Source organism: Bufo gargarizans, chromosome 3, assembly GCF_014858855.1.
Source record: "Bufo gargarizans isolate SCDJY-AF-19 chromosome 3, ASM1485885v1, whole genome shotgun sequence".
NCBI classification, from domain to species: domain Eukaryota; kingdom Metazoa; phylum Chordata; class Amphibia; order Anura; family Bufonidae; genus Bufo; species Bufo gargarizans.
The window spans coordinates 72,953,642-72,977,617 of record NC_058082.1 but is presented as its reverse complement, the minus strand read 5'-3'; the positions used below and the strand labels follow the sequence as shown (position 1 = coordinate 72,977,617).

The 23,976-nt window shown below is 48.2% G+C and overlaps 1 protein-coding gene across 11 annotated transcripts in view; it reads left to right on the top strand.

Annotated features, from left to right (window-relative positions):
* Window positions 1-4,486: 4,486 nt before the first annotated feature.
* NBEA (neurobeachin) overlaps window positions 4,487-23,976 on the top strand; it is a 580,876-nt gene continuing 561,386 nt past the window's right edge. For all 11 annotated transcript variants that reach the window (XM_044287233.1, XM_044287230.1, XM_044287232.1 and 8 more), the window contains exon 1: window positions 4,487-5,003. In XM_044287233.1, the coding sequence (XP_044143168.1) occupies window positions 4,791-5,003 (213 nt within the window). In that variant the 5' untranslated portion in view covers window positions 4,487-4,790. The remainder of the gene's footprint in view (window positions 5,004-23,976) is intronic.

Genomic DNA, 23,976 nt, shown 5'->3' with positions numbered 1-23,976 from the left:
CCAATATGTATGGCTCTCAGACTTTGGAGACACTAAGCAGGCATCCTAAAACTGCGGCCCTCCAGATGTTGTAAAACTACAATTCCCACCATGCCCTGCTGATGGCTGTAGGTTGTCTGGGCATGCTGGGAGTTATAGTTTTACAACATCTGGAGGGCTGCAGTTTGAGGATGCCTGCACTAAAACTAATATTTTTTTGGGGAAAAAAATTTGTTTCCATGTCTCCAAAGTCTGAGAGCCATAGTGTTTTATGTTCTCTAGGGGACTGTTGGGGATTATAAAAATGTAGTACTCCATGGAAGTGTGATACTCCCTGAAGCAATCGATAACGCAGAGGCCCGGATGATCGGGGCACGTGTCACATTGAGTGGTGGTGTCCTTCCGTATCCCCCTCTTGTGACACACTCTGCATCTTTTTTGGGTTCGTCCCTTCTTTCCAGTATGGGGGACCACACCTGGAAAGTGTTGGCCAGGGATGATCCGGGCGCCTCCAGTTCCCGAGGTACTCCGGCCTGCTCTTTCCCGGTCCGAAAAGATCAGGTCCTTGAGGACTGCCTCATAGAACTGGAGGAATGTCCCTGTTCTGCCAGCGCTTCGGGATAGTACAAAAGAGTTGTACATGGCAACCTGTACCAAGTAGACCGCAACTTTTTTGTACCATGCCCGGGTTTTGCGCATGGCATTATATGACTTAAGCACTTGATCAGAGAGATCAACTCCTCCCATATACCGATTGTAGTCGACGATACAATCGGGCTTGAGGACCGTTGCCGCGGTACCTCGCACAGGGACAGGGGTGGTGCTGTTACCGTGGATTGTGGACAGCATAAGGACATCCCTCTTGTCCTTATACCTGACCAGCAACAGGTTTCCACTGGTAAGGGCACGGGTCTCACCCCTGGGGATAGGTACCTGGAGGGGGTAGGCAGGGAGGCCGCGATGATTTTTCCGCACGGTCCCACAAGCGAAAGTAGATCTGGCGGCAAGGGACCTGAACAAGGGAATGCTGGTATAAAAGTTATCCACGTACAAGTGGTAACCCTTATCCAGCAGTGGGTACATAAGGTCCCACACGAGTTTCCCGCTAACACCCAGAGTGGGGGGACATTCTGGGGGTTGATTACGGGAATCTCGCCCCTCGTACACACGAAATTTGTAAGTGTACCCTGAGGTACTCTCACAAATTTTGTATAGCTTCACGCCATACCTCGCCCGCTTTGTGGGAATGTATTGGCGGAAACTGATTCTTCCCTTGAACGCAACGAGAGACTTATCAACCGCGACCTCCCTTCCAGGTATGTAGGCCTGCTGCAAATGTGGCCCCAAAGTGATCGATGACCGGCCGTATCTTGTACAGCCGGTCATAGGCAGGATCACCTCGGGGTGGACATGCTGCATTATCGGAATAATGCAGACATTTCCGGATGGCCTCAAACCGGGAGCGTGTCATGACCATACTGTACAGTGGGGTCTGGTATAGGACGTCCCCACTCCAGTACAGCCTGACACTGGGTTTTGGACTAGACCCATATGCAGCAAGCGGCCCCAAAATGTCCTCATCTCGGCTGCACTGACCGGCGTCCAGCCACTGGGTCTAGCCAAAAATGAGCCTGGGTTTTGAGCGACGAACTGTTGGGCGTACAGATTCGTCTGCTCCACCATCAGATTTACCAGTGGGTTACTGAAAAAAAAACTAAGATAGTCAATTTCAGTAAACCCCACTGTGGGAATCTGGATTCCAGGATTGCCAGCGAAATCCGGAATCTCAGGCTCAAAGTCCACTGGGGGACACCAGCTAAGTTCATCGGCAGGGGGCTCCGGTGGACTTATTTGGTGGGCCGGGAAACCAGTACGAACCTCAGGGCAGCTCGTACTAGGGTGGGCCACAGGATCCCTAGCATGCGGGGCCCCTGGCTCCGCCTGGCGGCGTGTCCGCCGCATTGGTGGCTCATGATGATGAGGAGGATGCAGATGACAAAAGGAACGTGGGGTCATCCTTATCCTCACTGGGGCTCTCGGAGTCGGAGGCAATCTGGGCGTATGCCTCCTCGGCCGAGAACATCCGGCGGGCAAAAAAATGGGCAAGTGTTAGAAAAAAATAAAAAAAAGTTCAAAGTTGCTGATCAGCTGTGGGGCGGGCGATAAAAGTGCCGGACAGTCAGTGTACGCAGAGCAAGTGGCAGGGGGGGGTCTGATAGATGGATCAAAGAAAGTTTAAGGTAAAAGTTCTTTTTTTTTTTTTTCCTAACTTACTTTTCCCTTCTTTCCCTGCCTAACGGTGCCTCTCCCTCACTGACCCTAACCTACCTGGGTGGCGATGGGTGCAGGAGGGTTATGGATAACGATTAGGGGGACGCAGGAGCTGGTGCTGGACGATGCTGCACGGTCAGGGTGCTGGACAGGAAGAGGAGGGGAGAGAGGAGAGCAGGAATTTTGAATCTCGTGCCTCTCTCCCCTGCACCAATCAGCACCCTGGACAGCGGCGTTCAGCACCAGGGCCAGCACCGCCTCTTCAAATCTTCGCACTGCGATTGGTGGTGTGTAATCACGACACCAATCGCAGTCTTTTTCCGGTTCATCGGGTCACAGGACACCTGAATGGACCGGAAACGCAGAAAACCGCAGGTCCGAATTGACCTGCGGTTTTCTGCGATCGCCGATGCGGGGGCGTTGCGTTGTTACGGGATGCCGGCTGAATGATTTCAGCCGGCATCCCGTTCCGATTAACCCCCGCAGCGCCGGAATAGCGAATTAAAGCCATGACGTACCGGTACGTCATGGGTCCTTAAGGATTCGGGATCCATGCCGTACCGGTACGTCATGGGTCCCTAAGGGGTTAGAGGGGCGGCCACTGTGAAAGTCACTGTTAAAGGGGCGGTCACTGTGAAAGTCATATTTAAAGGAGAGGTCACTGTGAAAGTCACTGTTAAAGGGGCGGCCACTGTGAAAGTCACTGTTAAAGGGGCGGTCACTGTGAAAGTCATATTTAAAGGGGAGGTCACTGTGAAAGTCACTGTTAAAGGGGAGGTCACTGTGAAAGTCACTGTTAAAGGGGCGGTCACTGTGAAAGTCACTGTTAAAGGGCGATCACTGTAAAAGTCACTGTTAAAAGGGTGGTCACTGTGAAAGTCATTGTTAAAGGGGCGGTCACTGTGAAAGTCACTTTTAAAGGGGCGGGCACTGTGGAGATCTCTGTTAAAGTGACGGGCACTGTGGAAGTCCCTGTTAAAGGGGCGGGCACTATGAAGGTCACTGTTAAATGGGTGGTCAATGCTAAAGGGGCGGGCACTGTGGAGGTCACTGTTAAAGGGGCGGGCACTGTGGAGGTCACTGTTATAGGGGCGGGCACTATGGAGGTCAATATTAACGGGGTGGCCACTGTGGAGGTCAATGTTAAAGGTGTAGGCACTGTGGAGGTCGTATAAAGGATCGGGCAGAGAGTGTCATAAAAAGGATGGGGCAGAGTATGTTGTATAATGCAGTGTTCCCCAACCAGTGTGCCTCCAGCTGTTGCAAAACTACCTTTTGGTTGTGCGGGCATGCTGAGAGTTGTAGTTTTGCAACAGCTGGAGGCACACTGGTTGGGAAACACTGGTATAATTGATCGAACAGAGCGTCTTGTATAAAGTATCAGGCAGAGCGTGTTGTATAAAGGATCGGGCAGAGCGTGTCGTATAAAGGATCGGGCAGAAAGTGTTGTATAAATTATCGGGCAGAGTGTGTCGTATAAAGGATCGGGCAGAGTGTTGTATAAAGGATGGGGCAGAGCGTGTCATATAAAGGATGGGGCAGAGCGTGTCGTATAAAGAATCGGGCAGAGCGTGTCATATAAAGGATCGGGCAGAGTGTTGTATAAAGGATAGGGCAGAAAGTGTTGTATAAATTATCGGGCAGAGTGTCATATAAAGGATTGGGCAGAGCGTGTTGTATAAAGGATGGGGCAGAGCGTGTTGTATAAAGGATGGGGCAGAGCGTGTTGTATAAAGGATGGGGCAGAGCGTGTTGTATAAAGGATGGGGCAGAGCGTGTTGTATAAAGGATGGGGCAGAGCGTGTTGTATAAAGGATGGGGCAGAGCGTGTTGTATAAAGGATGGGGCAGAGCGTGTCGTATAAAGGATCGGGCAGAGCGTGTTGTATAAAGGATCGGGCAGAGCGTGTCGTATAAAGGATTGGGCAGACTGCTCTATTATCAACAGAGACCACAATACTAGTGTGAATGTGGCCTAAAAAATTACATTGTGCCAGCCACATAACAAGAGCCCGAATGAGTCCTGGGCACAAGGCTGGCAGTCAGGCATTACACAGACAGCTGTGAGATGCATGCCTGTGCCCGGCACGATGCCAGGCTGACCACACAAGGCGCCCTCCACGTCCCGGGCACCTGTTCACCTGTCCATCCTTGTGGTCGCTAGGCGGACTCGGCCCCGCCCCCCGGCAGCGCTGGCGCAGGCGCAGTTCACCCTACCGCAGGCAGGGGGCGTCAACATGGCGGAGGAGTGAGCGGTGTCTGCTCTTATCATAACATCGCCAGCTGCAGCCGCCGCAGTTATCCCGTTACCGGGCGACCGTGACCCGCAGACATCTGGTGGCAGCGGGCGGTGATGGAGGGGGGCTCTGCCAGGATCCGTACCCCGGGGACCGTGGATTAGCCAGTGCATCTCCCGCAGGTGTCTCCCTCTGCTCTCTGAGACTGCCGGGCGATCCCTGGGACTGGTCCTCGTCAGCCCCGTTATCTGCGGAGGAGATCGTCATCGTCTGCGGCGGGTCGGCCGCTGTGCGCGGAGGAGACATGGCCAGCGCCGAGCTCAAGCTGGGGGCCGGCTGCCCGGACAGGGATGCTGCTGCTGCCCCGGGGGGCTCCGGCTCCATGGTGCTGCCCGGCGGGGTCATCAATCCGTCGGTGCCCATCCGTAATATGAGGATGAAATTCGCCGTCCTGATCGGGCTCATCCAGGTCGGGGAGGTCAGCAACCGGGACATCGTGGAGACCGTGCTCAACCTGGTAAGCCCCATCACAGCACATTGTATGAGGATCACTACCCCTATCATCCTTGTAATACTTCATTAGCTCCTGATCGCACTGATTTATTAATTTTTTTTAAATAGGTAATATGGGTCTCCTATGGCCCATCAGGGGTTAAAGCTGGCATCCTCCGGGGATACTGCGTGGCGTTACGTGTCTCGGAAGCCATGTACAACCGCTTCCTTGATCATTATGACGTCTTGTCATTGGCCTCACCTCAAGGGGTTAACGATCGCTGCTCGGCGTGTTGTCTGATCCAACACCCCCCCCCCCATTATCCCTGAAGACTTGAAGCATCAGGGTGCATGGAAACCTGGCCCGGTGTCATACGTGTGCGCTGTCATGGAGGTGTTAGAAAGGCGGTGTGATCCGTTACACGCCACCCCGGCCTGTGGGTGACTACTGGCATCCTTCCCCGGTGGGTGCAGGCCTCGCCACCGTCGTCATCCTGCTCCGACCCGGCCCCTTAGTGCAGGGATGCTTTGTGCCATTCATCGGCACGCTCCGTCCATTCATAGAGATGATTGGGATCCGGGGGGATGGAAGGACCATGTAGCGGTATAATTGCAGCCTCCTACATAAAAGCGAGGCCTTTAGAGGCTGCGACCTCCCCCCCCCCCCACCACTGTGCTGAATAGGTGGATCTCGCCCGTGAAGTTGTGTCCTCCCCGATTTGATTTTCCGTATTTGATCCTCGCCTCTGTTAGAACTGCCCCCCCCCCCTCCCCTCCTCCTCCTAGCAAACACGACCCGGTAATCCTTCACACCGCGGCTTTAGCACTGCTTCATTAGTACAGTCTTAAGAGTCACAATTGCAGCTAATGGATTAAAGCGCACACGGCGGTGACATGCCTTCATTGTCTGGTGGCGGGCGCGCGGACTGTCACTCGCTGACAGGGGAGAGTTCACGGGCAGTGCATCTTGTCTTCTCCAGTCAGGTGTCGCCTCGCTGAAGCCGACGCCGCCATCTGCTACCTTGTGTCTGACCTGACGCAGGGAGCTGCGGCAGCACAGTGGAGACGAGTGTGGGGCGGCGGATTGGGATGTTTCTGGAGGGCTTTGTGTTAGCTAGGTCTGTCATCGGCTTCACCCGTAGAAATGACTGATTCTGGATAAACGCAGCAAAATATTCCGGTGGGGTTGTCTGTAGCCGTACTGACTGCCCTATAGTATAGGATGGATGTAGAGCGTCACTGTGGCACATAAACGACACTACTGTGTGCATGGACCTGTAGTATTTAATCCCAATTGGGGATGTAGAGGGGCCAGCACTGCACAGGAGAACTGCATGCAGAAAATCCATATAAATTACACTACTGTGTGCATTATACCGTAGTATCTGATGGATGACGTGTGAGCACCAGTGGGGATGTAGAGGGACTAGCACTGCACAGGGGAACTGCATGCAGAAAATCCATATAAATTACACTACTGTGTGCATTATACCGTAGTATCTGATGGATGACGTGTGAGCACCAGTGGGGATGTAGGGGGACTAGCACTGCACAGGAGAACTGCATGCAGAAAATCCATATAAGCAACACTACTGTGTGCATTATACCGTAGTATCTGATGGATGACCTGTGAGCACCAGTGGGGATGTAGAGGGACTAGCACTGCACAGGGGAACTGCATGCAGAAAATCCATATAAATTACACTACTGTGTGCATTATACCGTAGTATCTGATGGATGACGTGTGAGCACCAGTGGGGATGTAGAGGGACTAGCACTGCACAGGGGAACTGCATGCAGAAAATCCATATAAATTACACTACTGTGTGCATTATACCGTAGTATCTGATGGATGACGTGTGAGCACCAGTGGGGATGTAGGGGGACTAGCACTGCACAGGAGAACTGCATGCAGAAAATCCATATAAACGTAAGTTAGGGCGCATTCGCATCGTGTTTTGTTATCCGTTCTTCTGATCCGTGTGAAGAACAGTGAAGAAAAAAAAAAAAAAAAAAAAGGATCATTTATTTTTCAGCATCCGTTTTTGTCAGTTCCATCTGAAATCCATTATTTTTTACGCAAGAAAAAGTCATTTTTTTACCCTCTTCAGAAATAAAGGATCATGACGACAACAGAGGCAAAATGAGCACAATGGATGCTCGAAATAAAGACTCCCTTTTTCTCCCCCTCTGAACGCACCCTTAGCCTGACGGACCTCAGGAACCCATACAGACGTAGCGGGTACAGGACAGCAGTGGTCAAGTTGTCTCCACACACTGACTACAGGTACAAGAATACGGGTTCAGGCTGGCACACCGACTCCAGGAGAACACACACAATCCATGATCAAAGTCCCTACAATGCCTAGAAGAGACACCTGGAACTAGGTCCGAATTCAGACACGGAACGAACCCGAACGATCCAGACACGAACTCGAGAAACAAATTCCAACGCAGGTCTCAGGCAGACTCCAAACGGATCAAAGCAAGGCATGACATGTTGCACAAGCAGGGCAGGTCACAGAGACTTGTATCAGACTGAGCCATTAACCAGCTCATTACACGAACAGAGCCCGGGAATGATTAACCCTCGCGATACAGAACTGAGGAGAGAGGCTAGCACGTTGGCACAATTCACACCCACAAGAATTAAAGCCTGCATACACGGAGCACCGGCAACATGGACCGCCATAGAACACCACCGCGGCCCAAATTCAAACTCGCAAGCAGACAGCACTGTTGTGCACTGAACAGTGGCGACAAGTGCAAACGCCGCCGAAACATACCTATAGTTATGGATGGATATTGTGTGAGCACCAGAGGGGACGTAGGGGACCAAGCACTGCGCAGACATATGCAGTATTTTAATAAATCTCACCCACTCTGTGGACATGGCCCCACGGGGATCTGCACATAACGTGGCCTACAGAGCGATCTTATCCGTGACATCAGTCGGACGACCAAAGACCGCGGTGTAGCAGTGCAGCCACTGAACTCAAAGGGGTTACAGCACGACTCGCAGGTTAATGCAACCCCAGAGTTGCAAAAAAAAAATCCTGCACTGCTGGATTTTTGGGGTAATTCTGGTGTCGCAGCAACTTCTGAGTCGCTCCTCGACCCTTTTCAGTTTAGCGCCCTCACTGCTACACAGCGGCCTTTGGTCGTGCGCTCTGCTTCATTTCAGGGGTCCCATTCTGGAGATCGCTGTGGGTCCGACACACTTCTCTGACATTGATGGCATGTCCTCGTGATGCGCTACCTGTGTCTCGCATAGGAATATCCCTTTAACAGCAATGTGAACTTTTTGATTGAGACTTAGGGCTCACGCTCACGGCCGTTGACTTCTTTGCGGTCCGCAAATTGCAGATCCGCAAAACAGATACTAGCCGTGCGTGTTCTACATTTTGCACAACGGTACGTCCTGCCTTCTGTAGAACTATCCTCTCCTTATCCGCAAAACGGACTATAATATGACATGTTCTATATTTTTGCGGATGCCACGGAACGGACGTGTGCTGTCCGCATCCATTCCTGCCCCATAGAGAATGAATGGGTCCGCACCCGTAACGCAATTTTCGGAACGGATGCAGACTCATTCTACGGACGTGTGAATGGACCCTAAGGGAGAGATTTGCTCCTATTCTGTGTTTAGAGCCACACCTGGTTTTCGCTCAAAATCACTGATGGAAATAACTGACCGAACACTGATGTGTGAATAAGGTCGAATGCACACGGCCGTGCTTCCTCGGCTGTGAACGGTCCGTGGAATTCCGACTTGGCATCCTGCTAAGAGACGTGCGCTTCATGCCGCCGCTCCACTACACGCGGCATGAAGAGCGCGGCATCATAGCAACCAATGACGCCGTCGCTCCTGCTCTCAGCAGGATGCCAAGCCAGGATACCACAGCCGTGTGCATTCGGCCTAAGGCCTAAAGGTATATACATATGGCATTACTGCTGGACGCCCCCTTTAGGCTCCATTCACACGTCTGTGGTGTGTTGCGGATCAGCAACACACCCGCCTGGCACCCCTATAAAAATGCCTATTACAAGAATAGGACATGTTCTATTTTTTGCGTAGCTGCGGACCCGAAGATCGGGGCCACGCTCCGCAAATGCGGATGCTGACAGCACACTGTGTGCTGTCCGCATCCGTTCCGTCCCCATAGAAAATTAATGGGTCCGCACCCGTTCCGCAAAATTGCGGAACGGATGCGGACCCAATCTACGGACGTGTGAATGGACCCTTAAGCGTCTTCCAGATATTTGGGTGGATCTGTGTATTCCTGGCAGGTTTCGATAAGCTTTTCCTTTTACCAGAATGGAAAGCAGTGATTTTCTCTCTGCCCGTGGGCTCAGTATGCATTGTGTGTCCTGGGCCCAATGAGGGCGCCGGGGCTTTTATCAGCAGGAAGCTGATCAGTCTGGGGAGCAGCTGCAGTCGCCGCGCACTGGGTAGGATGCTGCTCCACAATGACGTAAGGACAGAAAGGAATCCGGTTCATGATACCTCTTAGTGGCTGCCGGTTATGCCGAGCCATGTCACCGACCGGCATCACACAGCAGCCGCCCTTTAATCTCCTCTGCTGCTTGGATTAAAGGAGTCGCCCAAATGTCATTGAAATACTTGTAATAACGCTCTAATAACGAATACTGATCAGCTAGACGGCTCCTTGCGTTCTCACTGTGGTCGCCGCTAGTGGGATTATAACCAGAATATCATAGGAGGGCAGTGATTGTGATGCTGGTGTTGTATACGGTTTGTAGCAAAAACTGTTTTGGTATGTTATTAATTTTTTACATATAAATTTTTTTTTTTTTTTTTTTTACGTATTATTTTCTAAGAAATAATCTACATCACGTACTGGCCTGAAATACAGTTTTACGCATCCCGTCTAATCTCCATTTTCATTGTGATATGCCATGTTCGTTGCATACATTTAACACTTTATTGTATCCTACTCACCATCTGGTTGAAGTACATTTTAGGGTGAGTTCACACATAGCTTCTTAATGCTGTTTGTGTTTTTTGGTGCAGTTTTATGTATTTTTTTTATTATCTGTAAAAACGTCAGCTTCAGATGTTAGCTGAAAGTCTACGGTAAATATGAAACGGAGGACATACAATTTTTTTTTTTTTATTTTTTTTTCTCTACTAGTGTTTTTGTTAAAGGGGTAGTGCCAAGTTTAGAAATTCTCTCCTCTCCACAGGATTGTCAGTAGCTAACTGATCACTGGTGGTCTGACTGCTAGAACCCCCACAGGTCCCAAGGACACGGATCCCCCCCCCCCCCAGTCTGTTGGAGCGGCAGATCGATCATGCGCCCTGCCACTGCATTTATTCTCTATGGGGGTGCTCGAAATAGCCCCGTACTCCGCCGTCTCTGATGCTCCCGACGAGAATGAATAGAGCGGCAGGGCACACTCTCGACCTGCTGTTCCATCCGAACTGAGGAATCGGACCCCTGTTCTTGGTGCGGGTCCCAGGATTTGGACCCTCAGCGATCAGTTAGTTATCTACTATCCTGTGGTTAGGGGACAACTTCTAAACTTGGCACAACCCCTTCAGGTGGCTACGAGCTGGGAGGTGCATGGACTGTCGGAGGACGCTTTTAATCTGTGATGAGGCGTGCTCCTCGGGCGGCGCAGGGGGATCTCAAGCAGGGGCGTAGCTAAAGGTTCATGGGCCCTGGTTCAAGAGTTCAGCTTGGGCCCCCCTTCCATCATTGCTTTGTGGCCAGGGGCAGGGAAGCACATAGCCTTCCTGCTGCCTGAGGCAAAAATTGAAACTGCACCCCCACCCCCCCACCATGCCAAATTCTTGACCTAACACCTTCCCTCCAGCGAGAGGTGTAACTTGACCAGCATGTACCTTCTATAAAACAGGTGTCTTCTCATGTGGCACAAGGGTCTTTGGGCCCCCTCAGGCTCCTGGGCCCGGTAGCGACTGCTGCCTCTGCACCCCCTATAGCTACGCCCCTGATCTCAAGACCACGCTTGATAAATGACCCCCCCCCCCCCCCATAGTGTTGTAAAGTGCTGTGATTATTATTGTGTAAGGTTTATTTGGCAGTTTCTGAATTTTCCCAGAATTGACATGGCGTGTTGGAGGTTTGTGGCAGACGCCCTGTATGTATTATCTCTTCTTATATTCATACCTGTATGCAGAAAGATGGTCGTCACATCACTGACTAACTGCAGCCTGCCCTCGCCGCCCGTCATTGAAATGCCTACCCCAAGTATAGGACGGGGAATGTAGAATCACTATAGTAGGGAAGTATGTCTCAATTCTATTCAAGAAACCATGCAGGTCAGAGGCCAGTTGTGGAATATTCACACATGGTAGTTTTTTATATATTTTTTTATTTTTTTTATTTTTTGCAACTGTCCTACTCCTTTAATTAAGGCTTGCAGAAACGATGCCATTCAGAAACGTCTGAAACAAATCTGCTGCATGCCCTTGATCTAGTGGTATGTTTTTAGAGTATGTGAAGAAACCAAATACCGATGGGAACCGAAGAAAACACAGGAAGAACAATCGAGCTCCGTGCAGATGCTGTGTGGTCGCGTACCCCCCCCCAGTGCTCACCACTGTTCAGTACTGGTGTATACATACCACCCTCCATAGACAGTCCCGAATATTTTCACCAGTTGTCACCCACATCTCCTCCATACCTCTAACTCTGACTTCATGTGCACGTTAGTTTACTAATGGAGCGACAACAGTTACCTGATACCTCAGCCACCACTTCTCTCTGGTCGAGGTAAGGGATTGGTCAACATCTCCGCATGAATCCACCATACAGGGTTATCATGCTGCTCTCCCCTCTCTGGCATATGGTGTCCCTACTGTGGCACAACCTCCTCTACACGGCTCTGGGGTCTAAAATTGGCCAAAAAAAATAAAATAAAGCGGTCTTGGCTAGCGCTACTCTGTATATGTTATTTTACACACATGATGGGGTCAGGTTACATGTCTTACATTAATACTAATCCCATAAACTATGTACATAAAGCAGCGCATGAGTCAGCAAGGTTCATGCGCTCCTGTGGTCTTCATCTTCTTTTCTTGCCCATCGAGCCATATAGCAGTATTGTCTCACTAAGCCAGGTAGCTACAATAGGATGAATGGGGAGAGCCTGCGAATACTTGTGCCATATGTCTGCTGCCGTAGTGGTGAGCACGTGGGGTTATCGTTTTCTGCAGAGAATTTCTTAAAGGGGGTTGTCCCATGAAAAATAACCAGCAGCTGGAGCTGAATACTTTTATAATTGCATGTGATTAAAAATATTGCATAGCCACTGAGATATTCAATGAATCCTGTATGTATAGCGCCACCTGCTGTTTGCTGTTTTTCAAAATTCTTTGTCCAGCTCACGGAGATGGAAGCACACGCTCAGTTCCATCCTACAACTGCCACCAGCGGCAGCAGAAAGGACACACCCCCTGAGAAAGGTCACGCTCCCTGAGCTGTCAGCTTGATATAAATGTAGCAGAGTAATGAATGGAGACATCTCTGGGTCCATGTGGGGTACAGGGCTGGTTATAAATTTGTTAGAAACACACTGGCATGTATTATATGATGCCTGATACTCATTTTTTTTTAATTTTTTTATTTTTATGTTTCATGGGATAACCCCTTTAACGATTACTGGGCAGTCTTTCTGAGTTCTTCCTATATGTGCAGTTATATTCTGTTAGGAAAATGCTTTTCAATCTACTAAAATAGTCCTTTTACTTCCAATAAGACCAATTTTACACAAGAATAATACGGATGCAAGTTGCAGCCTCGCAGCGGGTGTAATGACCCGAAATAACACTTTAATAGCAATATTTGATTGATTGATTGGTCTGGTCACTAGGCGAAAGCGGATCCGGAACACGTGGCTGTAACGGGCACAAAAATGTACTTTTTGATTGCGGTTCGCTCGGGTCAGGACCTAGGCAAATTTCACACGAGTGTCTTCGGTCTGGCAAACATGCTGCGGGTGATGGCTGCATTTCCAGGACCAAATGCTCCTCCTCTGACTCAAACTCGCAGCATCATCCTGACTTCCGATGCTGTGAGTTCCTTCCTGACCCTGGGATTACTGTACTCGCGTATGGCCCTGGGTACAGAAACAGTAGACCTGCGGTGAGACCTGCGCTCACAGCATCATGAGTCATGATGATGCCGTGAGTTTGGGTGAAAGGGGCAGTGTGGTCATTAAATGGAGCGTGTTTCCCAGGCTGAATATGCATAATAGCATGCCTCCCAAGTGTCCCTCTCTTTGACCCAGTCCCTCTGTCCCTCTTTTTGATCCTTTAAAGGGAGTATGTCGCCTCTTTTTCACCAGTATATCTGAAAGCACTGCCCCACAGAAGATTGCAGACACAGTCCAAGCACGCCTGTGTGCACTGTGTCTGTAGTCCGTGTCTGGAAAAAGCACTTTTAGGCCCCCTGCACACGAACGTGTGCTCCCTGTTGCTGTATTGCGGATCCGCAATACATGGGTGCCATTCCATGGGCATTCTGCATCACGGATGCGGACCTATTCACTTGAATGGATCCGCAAATCCAGAGATGCGGAATGGTGCAGAACGGAACCCTACGGAGTGCTTCCATGGGGTTTCGTCCCGTACTTCCGTTCCGCAAAAAGATAGGACATGTTCTATCATCTTTTTGCGGAACGGCCAGATCACGGACCCATTAAAGTGAATTGGTCCGCAATCCGCTGCGGCTGCCCCACGGACTGTGTTCGTGCATTGCAGCACGTCCACGCGGTGCACACGTTCGTGTGCAGGGGGACTTATTCTGCTGGAAAACAGCTCCCCAGTGCTCAGCTCTGCTGCTCCAAGTGCTCAAAGCAAACCAGACTAAAGCGGGGGGGGCTGCTTTAGTTGCTCATATTTTAGGATTGGTACCAGCTAGAAACATGGCCTTGACCTAGGGTTGGGCGATATACCGGTATCACGATATCGCCATTTTTTTAATACCGCGGTATATCGCTGTTTCCTAATTACCGCAGTATTTTGTGACGTCATCGAAGCGGTCATGTGCGCTGACCGCTTCTAAATCTGCGTCCGCCCGCCCCTGCACCTTGCATAGCGCTGAGTAGTGACTACAAACACATTACTTCCACTGGCTCTTGGCTCCTTCTTGCTCCGCCTCCCTTAGTCAAGTCTCCAGACTCCACCCACCATCTGACATCACCGTCCGTCACCCACCCGGGCCGGTTCTATTGTATGTGGCGAACTCTGTGTGAGTACTGGTGTCTCTGGAGAGGCTTTTCCTGCGGCTGCCTCGCTCGTGTGCTCCGATGACAAAATTAGAAACTTATTACTTCCCTCAGCGGCCGTCCCCGGCTCTTCCTCCTCCTTGCTCCCATATTCAAATCTCCGCCCACTGGCATCTGATGTCAGAATCGGAGCACACAAGCGAGGCAGCCGCGGGAAAAATATATCGTAAAGTATTATTGTATGTATGGTGGCCTGTGGCCACAAGACTTTATTATAACATCTCCTTGTGGCCCCTGCCCCCCTACAGTGTGACGTCCCCTTGTGGCTGCCCCCCTACAGTGTGACGTCCCCTTGTGGCCTTGCAAACTATACCAGAGCATTATATCCACTATATCAGAAGATATAGCAGTTAGAAATCGAGTCAGGAGTGAAAGCTGTTTTTACTTTCACTTTTCGCTGGGCACTTGGGAGCTGTTTTTTAGCAGAATATGGCTACTTTCACACTGGCGTTTTTGGTTTCCGTTTGTGAGATCAGGGCTCTCGCAAGCGGTCCAAAACTGATCAGTTTTGCCCTTAATGCATTCTGAATCGATAAGGATCATAGTATAGTGGACACATAGTACACACAGGTATGCTTGGAAAGCGTTTGCAATCTTCTATGGGACAGTGTTATTAGTTATATTGGTGAAAATTAGGTGACGGTCTCCCTTTAAATTTCCCTCTTTTTGACCTGGGGAATTAATGTATAAATGTGCATTAATACATTTACTAAATTGCTCCTTACTAAAGTGTCTGTATGGTTTCTATCTGTATACTAGACCAGAACTTCATTATTTGTGCTATTTGGACCTTCACAAAAATCTATAATCTGATGATTTATGAGCCAATATTTAAATAGATATTGAAGAGCAAGAAAAAAAATTGCCCCGGGGCTCCACATGCTGTAAAAAACATAAAGGAACTTATACTCACCTAACCGATCCCCAGCTGCTGCACTTCTGATGGAGTCAGTAATTATGCTTTGGGCGGAGTTAGAGGCGTGGCCTACTATGAAAAATACTACCGTGATGCTTGCCGCACATATCGTCCCTCTTTGCGATTTTTCAAAAGTTGGGAGGTATGTAATAGCGGTATTAGACTTATTTTCACCCTGACTAATGAAGGTTACCCTCCAGTCACTATTAAAGGGGTTATCCCATGACTAATGTAAAAAAACTAAAATCATACAGCACATGACAACCTCTTTATAACAAAGCTAGAACCAGCCCTGTATCTCACATGGATCCAGAGATCTCCCCATTCATTGCTCTGCTAGATTTATATCAAGCTGACAGCTCAGGGGGCGTGTCCTTTCTGCTGCAGCTCAGGGGGCGTGTCTCAGCTCTCCCTATCACAGCTCAGGAGGCAGTTGAAGGATGAAACTGAGCATGTGCGACCTTCTCAGTGAGCAGGACAAAGAAATAAGAAAAAGTGCTATACAGATACATTTTATTGAATAACTCAGTTGCTTTGCTAAATTTTTGATTACTTGCCATTACAAAAGTATTCAGGTCCAGATTCTGGTTTGAAAAATGTAGAATATTTTCAGTGGGACAACCCCTTTAATGCAATACATGTATTGGGTGGGGTGGAACTCGTCATCAGCTCTAATGGCTATGTTCATATGCACATGGGGATCGTCGCTGCATTTCAGGATTTTAGGTCAGATAGTAGAAATAGTGTAAACATCAACCTAAAACTGCTGATCCTGTGTGTATAAGCAGCACGCGTGACACCTTTCGATATCTCTATATGTCAATGTGTGTGCAAATATGGAAATTACCAAAACCAAATCCTGGCACTGATGGTTTTTCTTTCACACCAGCCTAAGTAAAAGGAGGTATTCTGAGTCATTTGGCCAAATTTATAAGAAGGTGAACACCTCTTAAAGGACTGTCCCGGATCAAGAAAGAAACGGGCAGTGGTAGGAAATTGTAGAAAACAATGAAAGAAGCAGAACTTGCCTATTAGATCACCTGCCGCTCCTGCGCCGCTGCTTTGGTGCCCCCGCCAGTGTTTACTGTATTGCAGGACTGATGTCACATCAACACGCATGACACATGGTCACAACGCAAAGGCCAGTGATTGGTTGTGCTCGTCATAAGTGTCAACATGACCTCATTCCTGCAGCGGGAGCACCTGGGTGAGGGTGCTGGAACGGCGAGTTTGACTTCATGTATTATTTTATAGAATTTTTTTTTACCATTGCCCTGTGTTGTTTTTTGTTTTGGTTTTTTGTCTGTCTTCCTTGATCCTGGACAACCCCTTTTAATGAATTTTGAATTTGTGATATATATTATTATTATTTATTTATTTTTTTCATATACTCTCCCTGACAGTCTGAAAATCTGATTTACCTGTCGTATGAGCAGGTGCAGATTTGTGCCAAATACTAAAAATAAAATGAGAAAATTGTTTCCAAAGGCTTGGTCATTTTCCCCGTTCTCATTCAGCAGCTGTTCTGTTGGTTTAGGTCACGTTTTGGCCACAATGGTTAACCTCAGCCTGACTGAATCTTCTAGTTTCTTGATAAAGCCTCAAAATACACCGTCTTGGGCATCCTCCGATCTCCAGTTGCGATGCAGCTTAAGCCTTTACTCTAGACTTGAACTTTCTATATGTTTCTCAGGAGATGAAAAGTACTTTCAAAGTTTGCTGAACCATTGACACTTCTTCAGGCGAGATCACTAAGAAACTTTTCTCGGAGAAAAGAGGGGACTCTGAGAAGTTATAGATGTTTATTTTAGGACTTCTTTAAAGTGCTAACCCTTAACTTCTTACGCTTTGGCTGGAAGCATGTGCCCTTTGTGGTGACTATCGCTATAACTTAGAGAAGCCTATTAAAGAACATTGAGAAAGATTTAGGAAACTGCCTTGTTGACCATTTATCAAGAGGAGAATATAAAATGAAATCTGCAGTATGATTGGTTGCGCTGAATTGGGCTATGTTGTGCTGAAAAAGGTCGACTTTACAGCATATTTTAGGAATGCCATGTAGCACTATGCAACTTCTTGGAACTTAAAGGAGTTCTCTGGGAATTAAATAAATAAATTCCCAAATACCTTTCATTAGTTATAATGGCTTGTTTTGTTTAGGGAGAAATCATTAGGAAAAAATAAAATGGCTGCCGTCCTATTAGTACACACAAAACCTGTCCTAATCACACAGGAGGACAAGTTACTTCAAAACACTGAGCAAAAGAGCTGCCTCATCCTCCTCTCTGCTCGTCAGGGATTATGGAGGAGCTTTGATTGTGAGGTTTTCTTGGAGAAAACTTCATGTCCTTTAACTCTGGACACATTACCATGTTACTCCCACTCTCAGAAGCTGCGTACAATCCCATCTCTAATTGAGGAGACACACAGTAGGCACTTAAGTCTAGTGAATTAAATCAGACCTCATAAAGTACATGACAGTCTCTTTATGGCAACTCTAGAGCCAGCCCTGTACCTCACATGGTTCCAGAGATCTCCACATTCTTTGCTCAGATTGTTCTGCTACATTCTCTTCAGGCTGACAGCTCAGGTGGGCATGTCCTTTCTCGGGGGTTGTGTGTTTTTTATTTTTATTTTTATTTAAAAAATTTGCTGCAGCTCTTTACTTGTAACTGTCACGGCTTCTAACAGAACATATGGCTGGTGGCAGTCGAAGATCTAAACGGAGCACGTGCGACCACCTCATTAAGGTGGACAAGAAATAAAAACAACATATGGTGCTACACAGATACATTTTATTGAGTAGCTCAGTGGTTATGCAAAATCATTGTATTGATCCTGTGCGCACGATCGATGCCACTGAGGGACTTATGGCCCGCTCACGTACCGTATGTCTCAGGCCTCTTGCACACGACCGTATGCTCCTAAGTGTAAGGTATCATTACACTCAGCTGAGCTAGGCCTACAAGACATTGTCTGTGGTTTATCAGTGAATTTCCTGGCGAGGGATCCCTTTAAACGTTACCCACATATATTACCGCTCGGTGTACTTGGTGTTTATCGTACGCCGCTATCTGTATGAGCTAGAACGTGGAAACGCCAGCTCTTCTCTCCTGCACTGTATCTGAGGAATGCACCTCACTACATCGTCAATCTCATTGAGCTGTCATCTACTCTAGATCTTAAGGAGACGCTCCCCAGCACCTCCTGGTATTCTTATCTTTTTCGGAGCAGACAGCTTGGCTGAGTATTCACTATCGCTGGCACGGTCATTTTACAGATATGTTAGCCTGGACAGGGATAAACAAAGTACTGCAAGATGTAGGAGCGGGCCAGCAATCCAGGAGGATCCGTTCTGGCTTTTTATTGGTCCGACAAGAAGAAATTTCATGGCTATCAATGACAAACAGCCCAAAAAGTTAGGCATCGAAGTTAGGCGCTGTGTGCCTTGTCTGCCTGGCCCATCTCAGGCCTGTAATGTGCTGTATATATATCGTAAGGGGATGTTAAAGGGTTAACTTGGCTCTTTTTACGGTTCTGTCTGTTTCGGTGAAGCTCACTCATTAATGGGAGCGCTCCTGGGATGCTGTCGTATTTAGATCGATATCTACGTGGCTCTGGCAGGAGCTCCATCATTGATTTCCCCGCTCTACAGACTTGGTTCTGTGGACTACTGTATATATAGAATATAAGAGGCGACGTAACAAACCATAGTGGAAAATACACATTTTTCATCATACTACACAAAGCCATAAGGTTAGATTATTGGTTCTACAGGAAGTCGGTAAAGTTCCTCTGGTGACATCATACATCCTGATTTTTGGACCTGTCGCTCTGGATAATGGCCGAGGTCCAGGGATTAGGACGTCTAACGCAAGAAGAGTCCAAGGCTCTGCTCGTTGAATGTAGGCACCTAAGTCAAATACGGTAACGTTTTGCCACACAGGCCTTTCTTAGGCTAGTTACACACTAGCGGCGGTGGCGGCAATCCAGCATGGCCGGAAGTCTGTAAAGCCCTGACTGTCCCCATTCACTATAAAGGGGACTGTGCGGAGATCTGACCGCATTCCGGCAAATATGCAGAGAATCGGCAGGTAGAAAAGTAGGGCCGGACGGAGCCTTACAAACATCTGGCAATGCCGGATCGCTACCTCTAATGTACAATTAGCCTTAAAAAGGTCTTCTGAGATTTTAAAATTTGACCTGTCCTCTGGATAGGTCATCAGTATCTGACCGGTGGGGAGGTGGTCAGACATCTAGGACTCTCACCGATCAGCTGTTTGGGAAGTTAGCAGCGCTCCCAGCAGCGCCGCAGCCTTCTCGCTGCTTTCCATAGACCATGTGATGTCACGTTCATCGGTCACGTGGTCTAGGCGCAGCCTCATAGAGGTGAATGGGGCTGAGCGCGACACCAAGCAGTGCTGCTATACAGTGCGGTGCTTGGTAAGCGGTGGAATGGCCGTGGAGCTACTGCAAGTGCCAATGTCTTCTCAGATACTGATTGGTGGGGGACCGCCGAACGATGGGCTATCAGTTCAAAAATCTCAGAAAACCCATTTAAGCTGAAGGAAGTCCTGAAACGCTACTGGTTTTGATTTTTTGTCTTGGAGCACGAGCCAGTTTATGGACTCATCTTTCAACTTGGATTTCTTTGGTGGATTTAGGTAGAACCGTTCCCCCAAGATGGCACCCCACAAATTCACCTTAGGCACACCTATATTGTGAAAGTAATCTAGTCCTGCCCCTACAGCCGGGGCTAAAATCTGGCCACGTGAACATCAGCCAGGAGCAGAGAGAACTCGGATCCCAGCCGTTTAACCCCCTAGATGCCACAGTAAGGGCCCATTCACACAATCGTACGGTCGCCGTGTCTATGTTGCAGACTCCAAACAGCAGTTCTGCAAAACATGTACACCAGCCGTGTGAACTCCGTATCGCGGTGTGGACCAATTGACTTGAATGGGCCTGCGATCCTCAAGATACTACAAAGCATGGGACATGTTCTATTTTATTTTTTCAGCGGTGCAGAGGCACGGCCCCGAAATGCCACAGAAGGGCTCTCCCAATCTTTGCCTCCACACCGCGAAAGATAGAACTTGTCCTAGTCCAGTGATGGCGAACCTTTTACCTGCCGAGTGCCCAAACTGCAACATACACCCACTTATTTATCGCAAAGTACCAACACAGCAATTTACCTTGAATACTACAGTCCAATATAGAATATCTTCCATGTACTTTATCATTTATCTACAATATCCTGCCTACATTCCATGTGCTGCCTGTGCTGTTCATAGTGCGTCCTGCGCTGCTGAATGGCAGGAAAAGTCTAAGGCATATTGGTACACCATAGACTTCTTCCAGGGTGTGGGTGCCCACAGAGAGGGCTCTGAGTGCCACCTCTGGCACCCGTGCCATAGGTTCGCCATCACTGTCCTAGTCAATGGGTCCACTCCGCGATACGGAGTTCACACAGCTCCCCCCCCCCAAGTCAGATTGCTCTTCTCCTGACATATTTTAGTAACTACTTCTCTGTGTGTTTAACAATTCTGGAGCCTCTTTTCTTATAACTCTCTGCATTGTGCATTTCTTCTGTTATTCCTCCTAGAAATTAATAAACACCGACAACTGGGTGCAACCCTTCCCAATTTTAAAGAGGTGTGCACACACTCGGGTGGTGTATGGGCTCAACGCCAACTAGTAACTCCCAGTCGTCAATTTATTGACACATTTCTAGGAGGAGTAACGGAGGAACAATGAGCTTCACAGTTCTAAAAAAATAAAATAAAATTGCTCCAGAAATGTTTAATTATTTGGAATTCATACAGTATTTTCTGGAACAGACATATCAGTAGAGCTGATGGGTCCTCTTTATATCTATCTGTGCAGCTGGCTAAGTGCTGAAAATATCATTTACCCCCAAAAGGAGCCAAATAATAATTTTTGTTGGCGTTTTTGGTCAGCTTTCCGCCATTGCCTTGTACTGTGTGGTTTGCTGGCTTTATTATGCAGCTTTCATTCACTTCTCCATGCTGTTTATGTCACCGTTCACACTTCATTATGTCTGGAATCAGAGTCGGCTGGATCTATAGTGATTGCTGGATGCTGTTTTTCCTCTGCAATTTTCTGCATGACCGCCATCTTGCTGACGGCAAATGATTTTTTTTATTTTTTTGCTAGCAACGTTCTGCTCAGCACTCTGTTTTGGATTTATAAATGGATTCCTTTAGATTATCCTGTGTTGTTTAAAAAGCCACGTGCTGGATAGCGCGGTCTACGCAGACCCTTTAATAGGCGTTGCCGTGTAAGCGCCGGCTTCCATAATGTAATGCTAATGAACACATCAAGACAATGGAGGAGGGAAAAGCGCTATTCATCAATTACCTTTCTGGGGAGGAATTCTGCCGCTGTTTGCCAATAACTAAGGTATAGCGGTTATCACCTAGCGTTGGCATTTATGTATAATGGAGCGCAGGAAATAACGCTTTTAATGTGTCACTATACCTAGAAATCAATAGGGGAAAAAAAATCTATCCCCTTCCTATACATCGTGGACCTGTTGCCTTGTCTGTTTTAGTAACTACTTACATCCGCCATGTGCTAAAAATTCTGGAGCATCTATTTGTAGGAGCCATTCCTCTACTATTCCTGCTAGAAGTTATGAATGACTTACTGGCAGTGAAGCTCCAGATGGGTGTTACCAGTTTGGGGTGTTTTACTGCACAGTCTGAAAGTATCCAATCGGTGCTGTCAGTGTCAGATCTTGTAGGGACCCCCCCCCCCCCCCCAACTGGTAACACCCCTTTGGACCTTCATTGCAGACTGCTAGCAATTCATTCATAACTTCTAGCAGGAATAATAAAGGAATGGCACAACATAGAGCCATTAGGATAGATGCTCCAGAATTCTTATTACATGCGGGATGCAAGTAGTTACTGAACCTGACATGTCGGGAGAGGGGACAGCTCCTCTTTACAGGGGGTTTCCCTTCTTCGGATATTACCATTGGGTACCGTTCTCTTGAATTGTCACAATGCAACATGCTGCGACAGTCGTGTAAAAAAAAAATGGCTGGATTTTTTTTATTTTATTTTTTGCGACTGTCCCGCTGCATTGCCTGTCATTACAAAATATGTTGTGTGACTTTTCAGTGACCAGTAGCCGGACCCTATAGCCTTCTGCTTCTGTCCACTGTTCTGTTTCCTGTGGCTGCTGAAAACAGCTGATCGGCGGGGGTGCCACATGTCGGACCGATCAGGCATTTATCGATGACCTATCCTGCAGATATCAGAAGATTAGGTTATACGGTACCAGTGTCTAGTAGTCACAGGCCGTTTACGTGGCCATTTTGGGGTCTTGTGAGCGGAGACAAAGTTGTGCCGTGCTTTGCTTGTGCCACTTCATTCTAGCAATCGTGGTCGTCATAGTAGTCAGGTGCCCTGCCAATGGTCATTGATGCCACCAGTATCTTGGCTGGGGCAAGATTTTTTTGACTTTCTTTACATGTTAATTTTTTTTCTTTTTGTTTTATACATGCATATTTAATCTTATTTTATTTTTAATTTTTTTGTGACACTTAAAAAAAAAATTGCAGTGTGTGAGAAACTGCAAGAAATAGCTCTCTGCCCCAAAAGACTAAAAATTCACCTGCAGCGCAAAGCCTTTCCCCCCCCCTTCGCCGCAAAAAAAATAAAAAACACTTATGTAGTGTAATTCATAATGCAGTAAAGACTTTAAAGCGACATATGCCCACAAAAAAAGCAAAAAAATGCTAAAATAATTGTGAAACCAGTCTTAAGGCCTCCATACATATTAACGGCTAGTGTGCATGACGAGCAGCCGACTGTACCCCGATAGATGGTGTCGGGGAGAGGAGGATCGGGCAAAATGAATATGCCATAGAATACAGGTGTTCGGCCAAGCTGAACGTGTAGTCGGGGAGGGAGCTGTCGGATGAACGATTGCGTGGCTGACAACTATTGAGTGTGTGTGCCCGGCTGTGTGTTAGCAGACTTCTAACAGTCTTGCACAGGACAGGGAAATCTATTAAGGGCTCATGTCCACGAACATAAGGGCCCCATGCCTATGCTGCGGACCGCTATTTGCGGTCGTGTGCACTCCGTGGTGCAGATGCCGACCCATTGACTTGAATGGGTCCCCAATCTGCAAGGTACGGGTGAAGATAGGACATGTGGTATCTTTTGTGGTGCAGAGGCATGGACCCATAAGCCCACTGAAGTGCTTCGTAGTGTTTCCGTGGGCCTCCATCATGTGCCTCTGCTATTCAAAAGATACAACATGTCCTATCTTTGGCCGTGTCTTGCAGGTCACTGACCCATTGAAGTCAATGGGTCCTGCACCACGGAGTGCACCCGCCCTGTGCCTGTATATTGCAGACCCGCCGTTTGCGGTGTACAATTCGGGCACGACTCCCTTACGTTGAGCCCTTAGGCGGAGGACTGCTGGGGCCACGGTGCGGCATACTCCATTGCATGTACAATGTTGGGGGGAGTTTTCTGCTGCAGCAAGTTACCTCTCAGCCAGAGATCAAGCCGCCTGATGCCCACATCTTTTACAAGTCATGGCTCCGAATCCATGAAGAGAAGGATGGCGACTATCGATGACTCCTGATTATAGGAAATGTGTCACCAAAAATGTCATCTCTCAGTTAAAGGCGGCCATCTTGCCTGAGCTGTTAAAGGGGTTGTCCAAGTTATATTTATTGATGACCTATCCTCAGGATAGGTCATTAATATCAGATCGGTGGGGGTCCGACACCCGGCACCCCCACCGATGAGCTGTTTGA